The 16,304-nt window shown below is 39.4% G+C and overlaps 1 protein-coding gene across 2 annotated transcripts in view; it reads left to right on the top strand.

The window, feature by feature from the left end:
* The window catches only part of CDK15 (cyclin dependent kinase 15), a 225,588-nt gene extending 214,737 nt beyond the window's left edge, over positions 1-10,851 (top strand). For both annotated transcript variants that reach the window (XM_075180145.1, XM_075180144.1), the window contains 2 exons: positions 8,793-8,913; positions 10,323-10,851. In XM_075180145.1, the coding sequence (XP_075036246.1) occupies positions 8,793-8,902 (110 nt within the window). In that variant the 3' untranslated portion in view covers positions 8,903-8,913; positions 10,323-10,851. The remainder of the gene's footprint in view (positions 1-8,792; positions 8,914-10,322) is intronic.
* The last annotated feature ends 5,453 nt before the right edge of the window (positions 10,852-16,304 follow it).

The raw sequence follows: 16,304 nt of genomic DNA, 5'->3' as shown, positions 1-16,304 counted from the left end.
ACTGCCCCATCTCTCAGCTCCCATGCCCCTCCAAACTTCTCGAGAAAATTGCCTACACTCGTCTCACACGTTTATTTTCTGAAAACAAATCTTGGATCCTCTTCAATCAGGCTTTCGCTCTCAACACTCCACAGAGACTGCGCTGACCGAGGTTGTCTATGATCGAATAACAGCTAAAACTGAAGGTGATTACTGTCTTCTAATTCTCCTGGATCTCTCTGCTGCATTCAACACTGTTGACCACTCTCTCCTCATACAGACACTACAATCCCTAGGTCTTCAAGACACTGTCATATCCTGGTTCTCATCCTACCTATCTAATTACTCTTTCAGTGTTAATTTCTGTGAAACAACCTCCACTCTGCTTCCTTTATCAGTTGGAGTACCAAAAGGCTCAGTCCTAGGTCCTCTGCTATTCTATATCTACACCACTTCTCTTGGAAAACTAATACGCTCATTTGGACTTCAGTATCATCTCTATGCATCTCAATAATTTATCTAACCTCCTGATCTCTCACCATCTGTGTCTCGCGTTACTGACTGTCTTTCTGCCATTTCATCTTGGATGTCCTCTCGCCAACTCAAACTCAATCTTTCAAAAACAGTTTAATAAAATTTATAATATTTCCACCCAACCATAGAAGCTTCCTGTCTGACATTTCTATTTCTGTTGACAACAAGACCATAAATCCCACCTCGCAAGCATGCTGCCTAGGTGTAATCCTTGACTCGCAACTATCCTTTGTTCCCCACATCGACTCGACTTTAATTCATGCACTCATCATCTCCCGCACCAACTATTGTAATTCCTTCCTTACTGGTCTTTCCAAAATCAGACTCGGGCCCCTACAGTCTATTTTGCACGCAGCAGCTAGATTGATTTTCTTTGCAATCGTTTTTCGTCTGCTGAGTCATTCTGTCAGTCTCTACATTCGTTGCATGATTTTCAATGTATCCAATATAAAATTCTTCTACTAACATACAAGGCCATCAACAAAATTGCAGCAACATACATCTCCTTACTTGTCTGAAAATATCTCCCAACTGGACACCGCCATTCTGCACAAGATCTGCGCCTCTCTTCCACTCTCATCACTTCCTCCCATTCCCGGTTACAGGACTTTTTTCGGGCTGCATCCACTTTATGGAATGCACTCCCTCGCACCACAAGACTTTCCTCTAGTCTTCAAACCTTCAAGCACTGTCTGAAACCACACATCTTCAGACAAGCTTATAATATTCCTCTACCACCCTCTTAATTTTCCTAGGTTACCCTATTACCACCCTCTACACAGCCAACAACCCTATGACCAACATAGTTGTGTGACTGATCATACAGACCACTAAATACTTTTTACCTTTGCATTCTAGCTGGACCAATATGCAATATGATGTAGCACTTGCCCTTGTGTATCAAACCATTGTCCCATAGATTGTAAGCTTGCGAGCAGGGCCCTCTTACCTCTCTGTATGTACGTAGTACCCAGTATTGTTTTACTACTGTTTATTCCCAATTGTAAAGCACTAGGAATCTGTTGGCACTATATAAATAAATGTTGATGATGATGTGATGATATGCTTCTCCGCAAATGATAATGTACGCTCACCTTTTAAGACACTTATAAGCCTCTTGTCATGTTGCCCACTGTAAGGGAAGGGATTCATTATGCTGATTGTAATATACCGCTGATCACAACACTCATGAAATGGGTACAGTAACAGCTAGATGAAGCACTATTTGAAAATAAGTGATCTCTTAATTAAGAAGGTAAACTTCCAGGAGAAACTAATAGAATAGAGAATAGAGAAACTAACAAGTGAAATAAAGCCACTAAGCACATAAGATAGAAAAGTAGATGAAGAGAGTGTGAAAGACACAGAAGATACTTTTTCTTTCTGGCAACTCCTTATTAACTCGCCGAATCTGACAGTCTAATTATCTCCGGAGCTTCGTGCTCTGAATAAATAAATATGTAAGTGGCTGCTTAGAGGTGGAGAGAAGTAAGATTTTACTGCCTCGACAGCAGACAGAGAGAACAGTTTATTCTCCAATTGCATCCGCAAAGTGTTTTAATATCATATCCAACTTAATGAGCTGCTTTGAAAGTACATGAGTTTCTCTCCTGAACTGTTCTTCACTTAAAGAAGTCTGCAGTTCACCAGATAACCTCCTTTATTTGAATTTAGCTGCCAAAAACATCTAATCTGTTATCAAAAATTTTTAACCCTCTCGCCAACTTACATACTACCTCAATATCTTGTAGAAATTTTATAGAATTATTTTTTGAGCTTGTTAAAGTGCATTTGATGTCTACATACAGTGAAACCAGCCATTTAATGTGCTGAACCAATATGCATGAGAATAAAGTCCATGGGGGGTATTCAATTGTTAGCGAGTTTGGAAGTTTGAGCGTGAAAAGTAATTTTTTTGCTATTTTACCTTATTTTCGAGCGCGAAAACTTCTCACGCAATTCTATTCTTTTTTTTTTTTACCGAAACGGTGTTATTGCGCTCCAAGCGTTTGTCAATGTTAAAGTATAGGCTGGCTGCGAACCCTTAGCGTAAAAAGCTATTCAATTGTTTTTTAACGCCGAGTGTGAAAAAGGCAAATATGCTGTTTTATCTCGCACCTCCATGGTCTGCTCAAAGAAAAATTTTTTTTATTAAGTTAAGAAAAATATACATTAAACTGAGAAAATAGGTGTAAAAGTTCATAAAAGTAACCTAAAAAAAGAAAAGTACTAAAAAAAAGTGTATAATAATTAATAATTTTTGGAAATTTCCCCCTTTAGAAAAAAACATAGTGGTGCATGTATTTAAAACTTTTTTATATTATTTTTTTGTTTTTAAGGGGGTGGGGGGTGGTTGTGCCAAAAAGTATCATGTTTTTTTATTAAAAGCAAAATCGTTTGCTCCCCACTCTATTTAGTCTTCGCCCTAGTGCTGGCAGGCTATTGATGTGTGAAAAATTTGACGTAGGGTTCCCCCTAATTTAATTGAACCAGCACTAGGCAAACCAGCCGGGGTGATAGGCACTATAACAGGCGGGGGGGGGGGGGAAACGCAGTTTGGGTCCCACGGCCATAATGACTAAACACCCACAGACTGCTCAGCGCTGGCCTGGATTCCCTAGGGATTGTGGTCCGCTGAAAAATGTAAGCGGGCCACCCCCCTAGGGACACCCAGGCCAGTGCCGATAGCACTAGGGCTCTTCCTACTACCCCTGGGCTGTGGGTAGTAGGGTAATAAATGGGGATTTTGTATGAAAAAAAAACAAAAACAAAAATTTTTACTTGTGGAACTACATGTCCCAGCCAGCCATGTTGTCCTAAATAGTAGGGCATGCTGCTACTTGTCTAACTACAAGCACCAGCATACCCATAGCACCCAGGGCATGTTTGCACTTGTAGTAGAACCACAAGTGCCAACATGCTCTTACACCCACGGCTGGCTGTGATCTGTAGTTCCACAAAGCAAAATGTTAAATAAAAGCACAACACCCTCATTACAACCACAAATCTTTATTAAAAATAATAAAACCCCAAGAAATACAGTAAACACCCTCATGTACACCATAGATTTTAATTAAAAAAAAAAAAATACTCACCATGGACGAAATCCTCAGTTTTATGATGCTTTACTTACACACACTCATTTACGCAAAGTCCCAACAAATATTTTTACCTTCGAAGAAAGGTCCGGCTTGCCCACTGTCCCACAAATATTTGTACCTTACAAATGTCCATGCTTGGCCAGTGTTCAAATGTTTGTAAATTTCAAAAAATGTATCTCCTTGTAAAATCTTTAATTCTGCTGTACAGGGAGGGGGGCATTGTTGCTTGCAGTGCTGGGGCCCTTCTTCATTGCAGTGTGGGGGCCCATTCTCTTGTGCAGTGCTGGGGCCCTTCTTGATTGCAGTGTAGGGGCCCAATCTCCTTTGCAGTGCTGGGGCCATTCTTGATTGCATTAATTTACTTTTATTTTTTTATAGTAAAATGAGTGCCTTAACCATTTCAAACTCGCTAGGACCAATAATAGAGCGCGAGGGGGTGCATGCAAAAAAACAATTGAATTGAGGTGTTTTTTTTAAACGCGCGCTCGAACAGAAAAAACCTAGCGCGTTTTTTGGGTTTTTTTCGAGCGCGAAATTTTAACGCATCTCGCTAACAATTGAATACCCCCCCATCAGTTCAGAAAGAATAGTGATATCACTCAGTGATACATTTCCTATTAAAATGATAGGAGAAATTGGTTCAGCCCACAAAACATAGTTGCTTTCTCCCAAAATGTCCTGGAGACGCCTGAATTAGAAGCAGACCTCCCAGATTTCCAAGAGAGCAAGCAAATCTGTGAGGAGCGCTTACCTATGACAGGGGAGGGCTGGCAAATTTTGGCCCAGGGGGGCAAGACTCAACATTTTAAAGGAAAGCAAATGCAGGTGACAAAGTGACCCAGCCCAAGGAAGTCCACTATGGGACCGGCCCGGGGGGCAGATACTCCACTGCCACCCCAACCCAGCCTGCCCCTGATGCCATGATGTGTCATCACAACTCTGCCACTCTAAGTGTACTGAGGTGGGTGGGACTTAATGATGCAATTGTTTCACCCACTGAGGTGGGTGGGACTTAATGATGCAATTGTTTCACCCAATTCTTATGACAGAGTCCCACTCACCTAGTCTTTTTCTACATTCCATCCATCATCATCATCATCATCAACATTTATTTATATAGCGCCAGCAGATTCCGTAGTGCTTTACAATTGGGAACAAACAATAATTAAGCAATACTGGGTAATACATACAGAGAGGTAAGAGGGCCCTGCTCGCAAGCTTACAATCTATAGGACAATGGTTTGATATACAAGGGTAAGTGCTACATCATGTTGAATATTTGTCCAGCTAGAATGCAAAGGTTACAAAGTATTTAGTGGTTTCATGCTCATCACTATAACTATGCTGGTTAGAGGGTTGTTGTCTTGTGTTAGCTGTGTAGAGGGTCATAATAGGGTAACCTAGGGAGATTAAGAGGGCGGTAGAGGAATACTATAAGCTTGTCTGAAGACGTGGGTTTTCAGACAACACTTGAAGGTTTGAAGACTAGAGGAAAGTCTTGTGGTGCAAGGAAGTGAAATCCATAAAGTGGATGTAGCTCGAAAAAAGTCCTGTAACCGAGAATGGGAGGAAGTGATGAGAGTGTAAGAGAGGCGCAGATCTTGTGCTGAACGGAGGTGTCGAGTTGGGAGATATTTTGAGACAAGTGAAAAGATGTATGTTGGTGCAATTTTGTTGATGGCCTTGTATGTTAGTAGAAGAATTTTATATTGGATTCGTTGAAAAACAGGCAACCAATATAGAGACTGACAGAATGACTCAGCAGATGTAAAACAATTTGCAAGGAAAATCAATCTAAACGCTGTGTGCAAAATAAATTGTAGGGGCTTGAGTCTGATAAGGGAATTACAATAGTCGATGCGGGAGATGATGAGCACATGACTTCAAGTTTTTGCAGTGTCTTGTATGAGATAAGTACATATTCTGATTTATTTTTTTTTAGATGTATGCAGCATGTTGTAAATATAGAATTGATGTGCGGAACACTGGATAGTTGCGAGTCAAGGATTACACCTAGGCAGCGAGCTTGCTGAGTGGGATTTATGGTCATGTTGTCAACAGAAATAGAGATGTTAGGCAGTAAGCTTCCATTGGTGGGTGGGAATATTATTAAATCTGTTTTTGAAAGATTGAGTTTGAGTTGACGAGAGGACATCCAAGATGAAATGGCAGAAAGACAGTCAGTAACGCGAGACACAGATGGTGAGAGATAAGGAGAGGATAGATAAATTTGTGTATCATCCGCATAGAGATGATACTGAAAACCAAAGAAGCTTATTAGTTTTCCTAGAGAAGTGGTGTAGATAGAGAATAGCAGAGGACCTAGGATTGAGCCTTGTGGTACTCCAACTGCAAAAGGAAGCAGAGTGGAGGTTGTTCCAGAGAAATTAATACTGAAAGAGCGATTAGATAGGTAGGATGAGAACCAGGATAGGACAGTGTCTTGCAGACCTAGAAATTGTAGCGTCTATATGAGGAGAGAGTGGTCAACAGTGTCGAATGCAGCAGAGAGATCCAGGAGAATTAGAAGAGAGTAATCACTTTTAGTTTTAGCTGTGATCAAATCATTGACAACCTTGGTCAGTGCAGTCTCTGTGGAGTGTTGAGAATGAAAGCCTGATTGAAGAGGATCCAATAGGTTGTTTGCAGAATGGAAACATGTGAGGCGAGTGTAGGCAATTCTCTTGAGAGGTTTGGAGGGGCATGGGAGCTGAGAAATGGGGCAGTAATTTGAGAGAGAGTTTGGGTCAGAATTTTGTTTTTTTTAGAATAGCAATAATCACTGCATGCTTGAATAGTGATGGAAAAATACCAGTAGAGAGAGATAGATTACAGATTTTAATTAGAAGTGGTATGAGCACATGAGACAGGGACCTACCAGTTTGTGAGGGTATGGGATCAAGAGGACAGGAGGTAGACTAGGAGGATAAGAAGAGGGTATAAACTTCCTCTTCATTTGTGGGATCAAATGAAGAGAGGGTGCCAGAGGATGCTGGGAAGGAATTGAGCTGATTGCTAGTCGATAGCGATGATACCATTTCAAGTCTCATTTTATCAATCTTGTCCTTGAAATAGGAAGCAAGATCCTGGGCACTGATGGAAGTCGAAGGGTTTGGGGTGGGAGGATTGAGAAGAGATTTAAATATGTTAAAAAAGGCGTATGGGGTTAGAAGCCTGAGCATAGATGAAAGATTGGAAGTATGCTTGTTTAGCAGTGCCCAGAGCACTGATAGGAGTGGCAGATTGCAATATATGCGCTGAAATCATTAGAGATACAAGATTTACGCCAGTGGCGTTCAACTTTATGAGAGAGTTTTTGTGGATTTCATGTTACTTTAGTGTGCCACAGTTGACAACGTAGTCTACGCAGACTCTAAAGATTTTCTATAGATGGGTAGAGAATGTGTTGGAGAGAGGTGGAAAACTGTTGAAAATCTATAGAGTTAATATTCCTGCGGGTATGAGGAGTCTTGAAAGAGTTTGACAGCAGGGAGGTTAAAGAACGGGGAGTGAGCGAGTAACTAATAAGATGATGATCCGAGAAGGGGAAAGGAGTGTTAGAAATTAGAAACTGAGCATAATCTAGAAAAATCAAGTTCAAGACAATGGCCATTCTGATGAGTAGCGAATTCAATCCAAGTCAAATGAGGAGGATAGAGAGAACAGTTTTGAAGAAGCATTGGAACGCGGATTAGCAATAGGGATGTTGAAATCACCCATGATGAAGGTGGGGATGTCAGAAGATAAGAAGTGAGGGAGCCATGCAGAGAAGTGTTCAAGAAATTGTTGGTGGGGCCCAGGGGGGCGATAGATGACAGCAGAACGCATAGAGAATGGGTAAAAAATCCTAACATTATGTACTTCAAAAGATGTGAAAGTGAGAGATGGGACATTTGGTAGAACTATGAATTTGCACTGTAGGCAGGGAAGTAGTTCAACCCCACCTCCTTGTCTGCCTCCAGGTCTCGGAGTGTGGGTGAAATGGAGACCACCATGTGATAGGGCTGCAGGTGAGGCAGTGTCTGATTGCGTGAGCCATGTTTCTGTTATTGCCATAAGGTTGAGGTTGTTTGAGAGGAAGAGGTCATGTATGGAGGTAAGTTTGTTACAAACAGAGCGTGCATTCCAAAGGGCACATTTAAAGGACTTTGGAAGAGAGGGGAGACAGGTGATGCGTCTGAGGTTTGCTGGATTTCAGTAGCATTCAGATATATGCGTGTGGGAGATGTGTAGGGAACCTGGATTAGGTGATATATCACCAGCTAATAGAAGCAGGGAGGAAGAAAGATAAGAAAACTGATTGTAAGATGTGTGTCCTTTTAGTTTCCCAGCGACAGGGTGAGACTGTTATAACTATTGAATTTAAATAGGAAAACAGTTCATGAGTGTTTACTAGAGGTGAATGAAGTAATGAAGGGGCAATGTGGACAGAGGTGTGTGCTGCAGGAAGGGTGAAGGAGGATATAGTCCTAAAGATAATACCATGAAGGGAAAGCAAGAAAAATAATTTGGCAAACATTGGTATTTGGAAGGATAATAGCAACAAATACAGGAATTAAAAAGAATTACCTAGTTGTAATGTCCTGTGCAATCAGAAGTAGCAGAGTAAGGATATAGCAAATGTAGATTATTTCTAGATGTGCTCAATTGTTGTTCAATGTTTGTTCAATTGTCTTGTTTAACTGTATTTTCTAAACACTTTGTGAGAAAACCACTTGGTGCAGAAAAAAATCGTCTGCCCCCATATACGTCTCCCCCAGACTAGATGATAAGTTATAGTGAGGCTGATTTCAAATTAAGCTACACCTGTGCTAATTGGACAGCTGATCAGAGAAGGGAGGGGGGAACTATTGGGCTTACTCAGGCTATAGGAGAGCCAGGCCAGAGTCATAAAATTGGTTTAATAAGCAGCAACCAAACACGGGTTAACAAGTAACAATGTCCTATTATATACTTTTTTAAAACAAAATACAGGCATAGTTGCAGAGATGAGAATAAGAGAGAGGAGATGAGATGTTCAGATCTCACAGAAGCAAGTTAAGAAAAATAGGCAAAGTCCTTCCTAGTTAATTGATATGCTCCATTCTCATAAATGTCCAGGCACTAAAATATCTCCACTGCATCGGCAATGGGCACTTATCAACTGCGTGAAAATTAATCATGTGTGTTTGCTTTCAGTGCAATCCGTATTCACAGTACCTGGCCTAAGCCTTAAACCAGAAATCCGAGATCTGTATATCCCGCATCAGAAGGCCTCCCAGCCAGCTGCACATCACAGGCCGTGGTGACCATTATAGAGGTAAGAAGATGTCCTCAATTCAACAATACAAATATACAGGACATGAGTGTCAGCCATTTTGACATAGACATGTGGAAAATAAATATTTTTATGTAAAATAATTGTGATAAAAAGATTAGTTTGAATTAGACATATTGAGTCCTGTCATGAAATTCTGACCACTGAGTAAACTTATGATGCATTAATTGGAATTACAAGTTACATCACAAGTCATATGCATGTAAACCATTAAGTAGAATGTAACTAGACCTCAGTCTACACTAGCGATATGCCACATGATTTTATCTTATAACTATGCAGCAATCAAGTGACCCATCAACAAAGATTGTCTATGGGACTTACAAAACATATGCCTATTGTACTCTCGCTTGATGTGTAAAGTTGCAGGAACATATGACTTTTGCATCTTCATCTAACCTGTCTGAGATGCGTGGCGGGCAGCTCTATAGGGTAGCCCTAACCTAAATAGACGTATAGAAACTATCAGTCAGTTCTGACAGTGCTTACAAGCATATAATAATGTCTGGAAACGATCAGAATCCAAACAGATAACATATTTTGATGCAGTAATACGTTTTATTGAATTCAGATTTTTGTGTGTTGTACTATTGCCAGACCCATTAATAAGTAATCTCTCAAGGGTTTCCAATAAGTATTTTCATGGGCAAATTTTTAAAACCTGAGACTGGCCCTTCAAATTAAGCATAGTTGGCAATGAAGAACATTATCCTGTTGAGATAATGTTTTAAAATAAGTGAATTACTTTCAGAACTTAAAGGAAAACTACAATAGAATTTGCAGCTATGAGAAATCCAAATAGCAGATCCGGTATACAGTAGAACAAAAACTATGGCAAGGTATAATCACCATCAAAAACTTGACATTTTAAAATTGAACATTACTACTCTCTTTGCTTCTAGGGAGCAATTATAATTGTTCATCAATTCTTATTTTTTATCATGTGAATCAGTTCATTCTGAGAACACAGGAAGTAAGAAGTGTGGAGGAAAAACACTGCATCGTATTTTAAGTATCTGAAGGTTTTTTTTTAGATAAAAGGAATTAACACTGACAGGAAATGAATGGTTGAGCTTGATTAACTTTTGGCCTTTCCCAGTAACTATGTAAGCTATCGGTTTTCTCTTGTTTTTCTTTAATTTGCCATATATAACTTGCTTATGGGTGTCTTCGATGTTATAAATTAACTTCTCAGGAAAGATGCAAATGAGTTGGCTTTTGCCTGTTTAATACAGAGTGATTTTTCCTTGCTGTTCACCCAATCAAATTGCACATGCGTGACTGAACTGTTGTAAGCTTTCCCAGTTCCATGCTACAAGGTTACTGTGCATTGTATGTGATCAGAAAACTTTCTCTGCTCATCTCGTTATCTCACTTTCTCACTTTTACAGCCGTAGTCGAACATTCTGCTGCCAGCTGTTTACGCACCTGTTGAATGTACAAGCAATCCATGCTTATCTTATTCTCCCTTCCCCTACCTGCTGCCTTCTGATCAGGGAAGCCATCTTGAAACAAACTGGGAGAATCTTGAAATATATGGAGAGATAACCTAGCTCAATACAATTCTTTATAGCGGGATTAGTTAAGAATCACACAGTTCTGCTAATGTTTTGCTGAGACTTTATGGGAGTTCCCCTATACATCAGAAACAAAGTCGTATTGATTTCTCTAGACACCATTAGTTTTCTGCCCAAGTAAATTGGTGACATCGTAGAAACAGAGCTTTTCTGCCAGTAATCCAAAGAGAACTCTATGGCTGGAATCACCTAAGGTGAGAAGCGAAATAAGAGACTTTAACTTGTTTTCCCATTTTTTTTGTAAAGTACGCAAGTACTGCTGAATAAAACTTTTGCTTTACATCTAAATATGATGTCAAAACACTGCTTAAATCATATAAAAATAAAGTTGTATACAACACTATGTCACTGTTATCATTATTCATAATATTTATAGACCTGTGCAGATAGGGTCACAAAGGTTGAAAGAAGAATCCCACTCAAAGTTTTTCTGAAGAGTTCAGTAAGATATAATAAAATGCGCAGTTCTGCTTACCTTCAGTGCAGCAAGCTTCCAATCTGATGGGTGCCCACCCCTCCTCCATGATCGTGTCATGTACTTTTATATCCTGCTACTACTTGTCTGAGTCAAATAGACAGCAATATGATCGCTGCCCCTTCGCCATGAATTTTCAGTTTATGCAAATGAAGAGATCACAGGGGAGGGGCATCGACAACCACTGAGCCTATTTGAAACAGGCCTGCCCAAGTAGCAGAGAAAGAGGCAGTACTTGACCATAGGAGCCCTCTGGAGACAAATATAAAGAAAATAAAAAGGCGCTCTACAGTACTGATACCGATCAATAAATGATTACTAACTATACTAGCTGCTACCAGCAAAACATCCTACTGGAATGTATCATAAGGTATAATAGAAGGGGGATATGAGTGCTAGTATGTTAAATCAATTTATTACTAAATTAGCACAGGATAAAATCATATATAGTATAGACAGAGATTAAATTTAAAAGTGTACAAATGGACACCGGTATGGAAAATATAATACAAATAAAATAAAAAAAGGAAGAAAAAAATCTGGATTATTAGATTTATTCAAGCCTTTTTTTCTATTTAATGGTCTCATATCAGGACAACAGGACCGCTACTTCAAAGTGGATCTCTTTATCAATGTGAATATCCCACAGATATATACTGCATTTATAAACAGTTCCGTTCAAACTTTTTACCATCTTTATGCTGGAATACAAATCTTTTTCTGCAGTTTTTGTAAGGAATATATCCCTGATGTGAAATAGAAGGATAATCGAATACTAAGCGACTGTATAACACATAACATCAGTTAATTATTCTATCCAGATTTTTTCTTCCTTTTTATCCATCAGGGACATTTACATCTCCATATATATTGCAGTTTCTGGGTTTACTTATGTACTTATACGTGTATTGTTGTTTTATTATCTTTATTATATTTTCCATACGGTGTCTGTTTGTACACTTTTAAATTTAATCTCTGTATATACTGTATATCATTTTATGCTGTGCTAATTTAGCAATAAATTGATTTAATATACTAGCGCTCCTATCCCCCTTCTATTATATCTTCTGGAGACAACCCTGACACCACATCAGAGGGTTGTTGTACTGTTGTTTTGAATATGAGTAGAATTGAGTATTGTATCATATTTTAGCTCTATCCATTGAAAACAAAATGTTAAGTTGTAGGGCAAAGTTATCACCTGCCAAGATTTTGTGCGTCGCAAACTTTTCCTAATGATTTTTATGGGTTTTATCTTGTACCATCATTTTTTCTATGGAATGCAGGCCACGTCATGTATTCAAATACATGTATAAAATATATTTACATGGTTTCACAAAAAAATGGCAGTACCTGGCTTACTTAGAGTTGATAGCTTTAGGATTGAGACATTATGGATTTTATTTACTAAAATGTGTATTTATGGCTTTAAAATGCTATAGGTTCTCAAAAAGCCAGTCATTGGCACTGTAGAGAAATTCACACCTCTGTCAAAATAAAAAGAAAGCAAAGTAATATGAATAATATATAGCAATAACTGCAAATACAAAAAGTATTAACAAATTCTAATAACAGTTCTCTCATGGACAATAATATATAGAGCAAATAGCGGCTGGTGTACCAAATTATGGGGTACTATTTTTGAAAAACCAGAAATAAGGATGATTGTTTAATCGCTGTTTGTCAAAGCAATAAAAAAAAGCAGCTGAGCGATATTTAGATGATAAGGGTTAAGTTAAAAATAGATTTACAAAAATGTTTTTTCAAAATAATTGAAAAAAAAATCCTTGAACATTTAAAAAATGCTTTATTCAAACAATAAAGTATTTAACGTCAATAGATTTATTAAAAGATTAAAAGAATCGGGAGGGGGCTACATAATGGAAAAGGGGAAAAAAGGGGGTACATAGATGGGAGCAGACAAAACAATGAACATCAGAGTATAAATAAAAGTTAAATACTTCCTTAGCTATAGCGCAGTGCGCTTGGAGGACTGCGAGTTAGCTCGGTTGTGGGTAACAGAGGTGGGACATTTGGGTCAGGGGTAGAGGAGTTGGTTAATAAAGCATTTTTTTATCCTAATATCATCACCCTTTTCAACAGCACTAGGGATTTTGGTCCTTTCATAAATATGCTCCTTAATGTCAAATCTCTGTATCAGAGCTTCTCAGAGCTATTGGTGCTCTAGAATTGTGAATACGCTTCTAGTACACAATTTGAGTGGTGTGCTGTATAAATCAAATTATTTCTACTATAATCTTGTGAATCCAGCCCTGAATTTAGAATTGAAAATATCTTGCTCTGTGAAACTAGTGAGTGAGACCCCAGATCTGTGTAGAAGTAGCAGTGAGCTTTCAAATTCACAATTTATATTTGTCTGATTATAAATTGGACCCTCTTACAGTTTGGACCACAAGATACTACCACAAATATCCTTATAATCCAGCACAGCTGCATAGTTCTCTATACACAAACCCTTCTCCTGCAGAATCACTCACCTGGAACAGCGCTGTAGCTCAAGTTCATAGTGACTCATGGAAAGTTGACCCATTCAAATTACAGTTAACATTTTTTATTGTCCATTCCTAAATCTTGTCTATAGGTTTATTCACTGTTCACTGACTTCAATGGCTTTAATACCAGGCCTTCAACATCTCCATTCCCTACTAAATTCACATACAGTGCCTATAGAAAATCATCATACCCTGTCATTACTTGTTGTCACATTACACCACAGAAATTTAAATGAATTAAATCAAACTTTTTCGAGCTTTATTTACACATTATAACCATCAAAATCAAATTGAAAATAACATTTACAAAAATTCTTACCAATTAATATAATTTAATGACTAAAATATCTGATTTGAATAAGTGATCATACCCTTAGAGTAACCATGATAAACTTAGTCAGGCAGTGTCAGACTGGGGCGTGAAGGGCCCACAGGGGGAATACAATGGTAGAGGCCCACCAGAAGGGGTGTGGCCAGCCCACAAATGACAGCTAGCAACATAGTGTAGTATATAAAGAATGCAGTGTGTATATAAAGAGTACACAGTCTTGGCCTGCCCCTTAGATTGGGCAGAACAGTCACCACAAATCGGGATTGTCCCACTAGAATCAAAACATTTGACAGACTGTCCTGCTCTCTCCTGCCTGTTCTTGTCACTTTCACCACCTGTGGCTGCTGATTTCTTTAGTTGCGGCTAGTCTGGATCCTGTAATGTTGGGGACCCTATTTTGAAAAAAAATGGGCACATTTAGAAAATGCCAACCAACCCTGGCGTTAAATCAAAAGCACCTACGATTAATAATTAGGCCTTCCTCCAGCCCCAACATTAAAATAATAGTATTCCCATTTAATAAATAGATCTATCTCCCCAACCAAACCCAACATTAAAGTAATAGTATTCCAATTTAATAAAATTTTTCCCTCCCTACAAACAGTCCCAGCAATAAATTAATAGTATTTACATTTAATAAATATACCTATTTCCCTCAACCATCGCTGCCATAAAAATTCATATTCACATTTAATAAATAGACCTCATTCTCCCCAAACTCACCCCCACATTCAATTAAAATCCTCCAAACCACCCCATCTTAACTCACCCCACAAACAAAAGAGCACCATTAATTAGCCAACACCTACCACACACACATTACATTGCCACAAGCCCCCTGCCCTCACACACATACACCACACATTACATTGCCACAAGCCCCCTGTGCCATGACACACACATTACTGTGCCCCTTCATCATCACCATGCTGTGCCCCCTTATCACCACGCTTTTGCCCCTTATGATCACACTGTGCCATGCTGCTTCCCCCTTCATCACTCTGTGCCATGCTGTTTTCCCCCCTTTCATCACTCTGTGCCATGCTGCTTTCCCCCTTTTATCACTCTGTGCCAAGCTGCTTCCCCCTTCATCACTCTGTGCTATGCTGCTTCCCCCCTTAATTACTCTATGCCATTCTGCTTCCCCTTCTTCAAAACTCTGTGCCTTTCTGCTCCCCCCCTCCTTCTGTATCACTCTGTGCCATTCTGTCCCCCCCTTATTCATCACTCTTTCATTCTGCCTCCGCCCACCCTTCTTCATCACTTTGTGCTTTTCTGCCCCCCCCCCTTCTTCATCAATCTATGCTATTCTGCTTTCCCCCACTTTTTCATCAATCTGTGCCATTCTGCTTCCCCCCTTCTTCATCACTCTGTGCCTTTCTGCTCTCCCCTTCTCCATCACTCTGTGCATTTCTGCTCCCCCCTTCTTCACAGGGCCGTCTTTCCCATTGGGCACAATGGGCAGGTGCCCGGGGGCCCTGCAGCCCAGGGGGCCCGTCAAAGGCCGCAGTGCATGTCGGGCATGATATCATGACACCCACACAAGGTAAGTATTTTCTTCTTTTCTTTTTTCAGGTTTTTTATTTTTGTGTTGCCTCCGACGGGCCCCCCTGGGCTGCAGGGCCCATATATATAATCACTTTTTATATATATATATATATATATATATATATATATATATATATATATATATATATATATATATATATGTATATATAGGGGCCCCGGTGCACTGCTTTGCCCGGGGGCCCAAAATGTTGTTAAGAGGGCCCTGCTTCTTCATCACTCTGTACCTTTCTGCTCCCCACTTCTTCATCACTCTGTACCTTTTTGCTCCCCCCTTCATCTCTCTGCCACCAGCGGGCCAGTTGGGTCACCAGCGGGCCAGTTCGACCATGCTTAGGTGAAACCCTGCAGATCACACAACAAGCTAATTGACCACCACCTGACATCAATTGTAGTTGTTTTTATTTCTTTAGAATTAAACCAGCTGTTCCTTGAAGATTCCACTACCTGTAGTGTATGGTAAGGCAAAGAATTCACCATTGCCAGAAAGGGTAACCAGCCCTAGTGCTGCCAACCTCAGGTTTTAAATTCAGGCTGTGGGAAATCCCCTGGTTATATATATGACTGTACTGCTGCTAAATGCTCATTTGTGATGACACCTCTTAACAGCCAGTACATTGTCATCTATTATGGGTGTATTTTATGGGATCAATGGGTTTAGATCAGGTGAAGTGTATGCCATGGCTGCCAGGATGGAGCAATGAAGATGAGCAATAAAGAGAGTGAATAAAGAGAGTGAATGACAGATGTTTTGGGGTATTTTGTTGTTTTTTAAAAATAAATTTATTTTTAATAGGTAACTTACCCCAAGATTGATAGTTAAATTTAAAATATTTTCTAATGGGATTAATATTAAGCAAAATGAAATCTGATGGTAGTAAAGAGACCCAGATTCCTAGATATTTAAAGTG

The sequence above is a fragment of the Mixophyes fleayi genome, chromosome 7, assembly GCF_038048845.1.
Source record: "Mixophyes fleayi isolate aMixFle1 chromosome 7, aMixFle1.hap1, whole genome shotgun sequence".
Taxonomy (NCBI): Eukaryota; Metazoa; Chordata; class Amphibia; order Anura; family Limnodynastidae; genus Mixophyes; species Mixophyes fleayi.
Note: the sequence above shows the minus strand (reverse complement) of the source record. Positions and strands in the feature narration are given on the sequence as shown.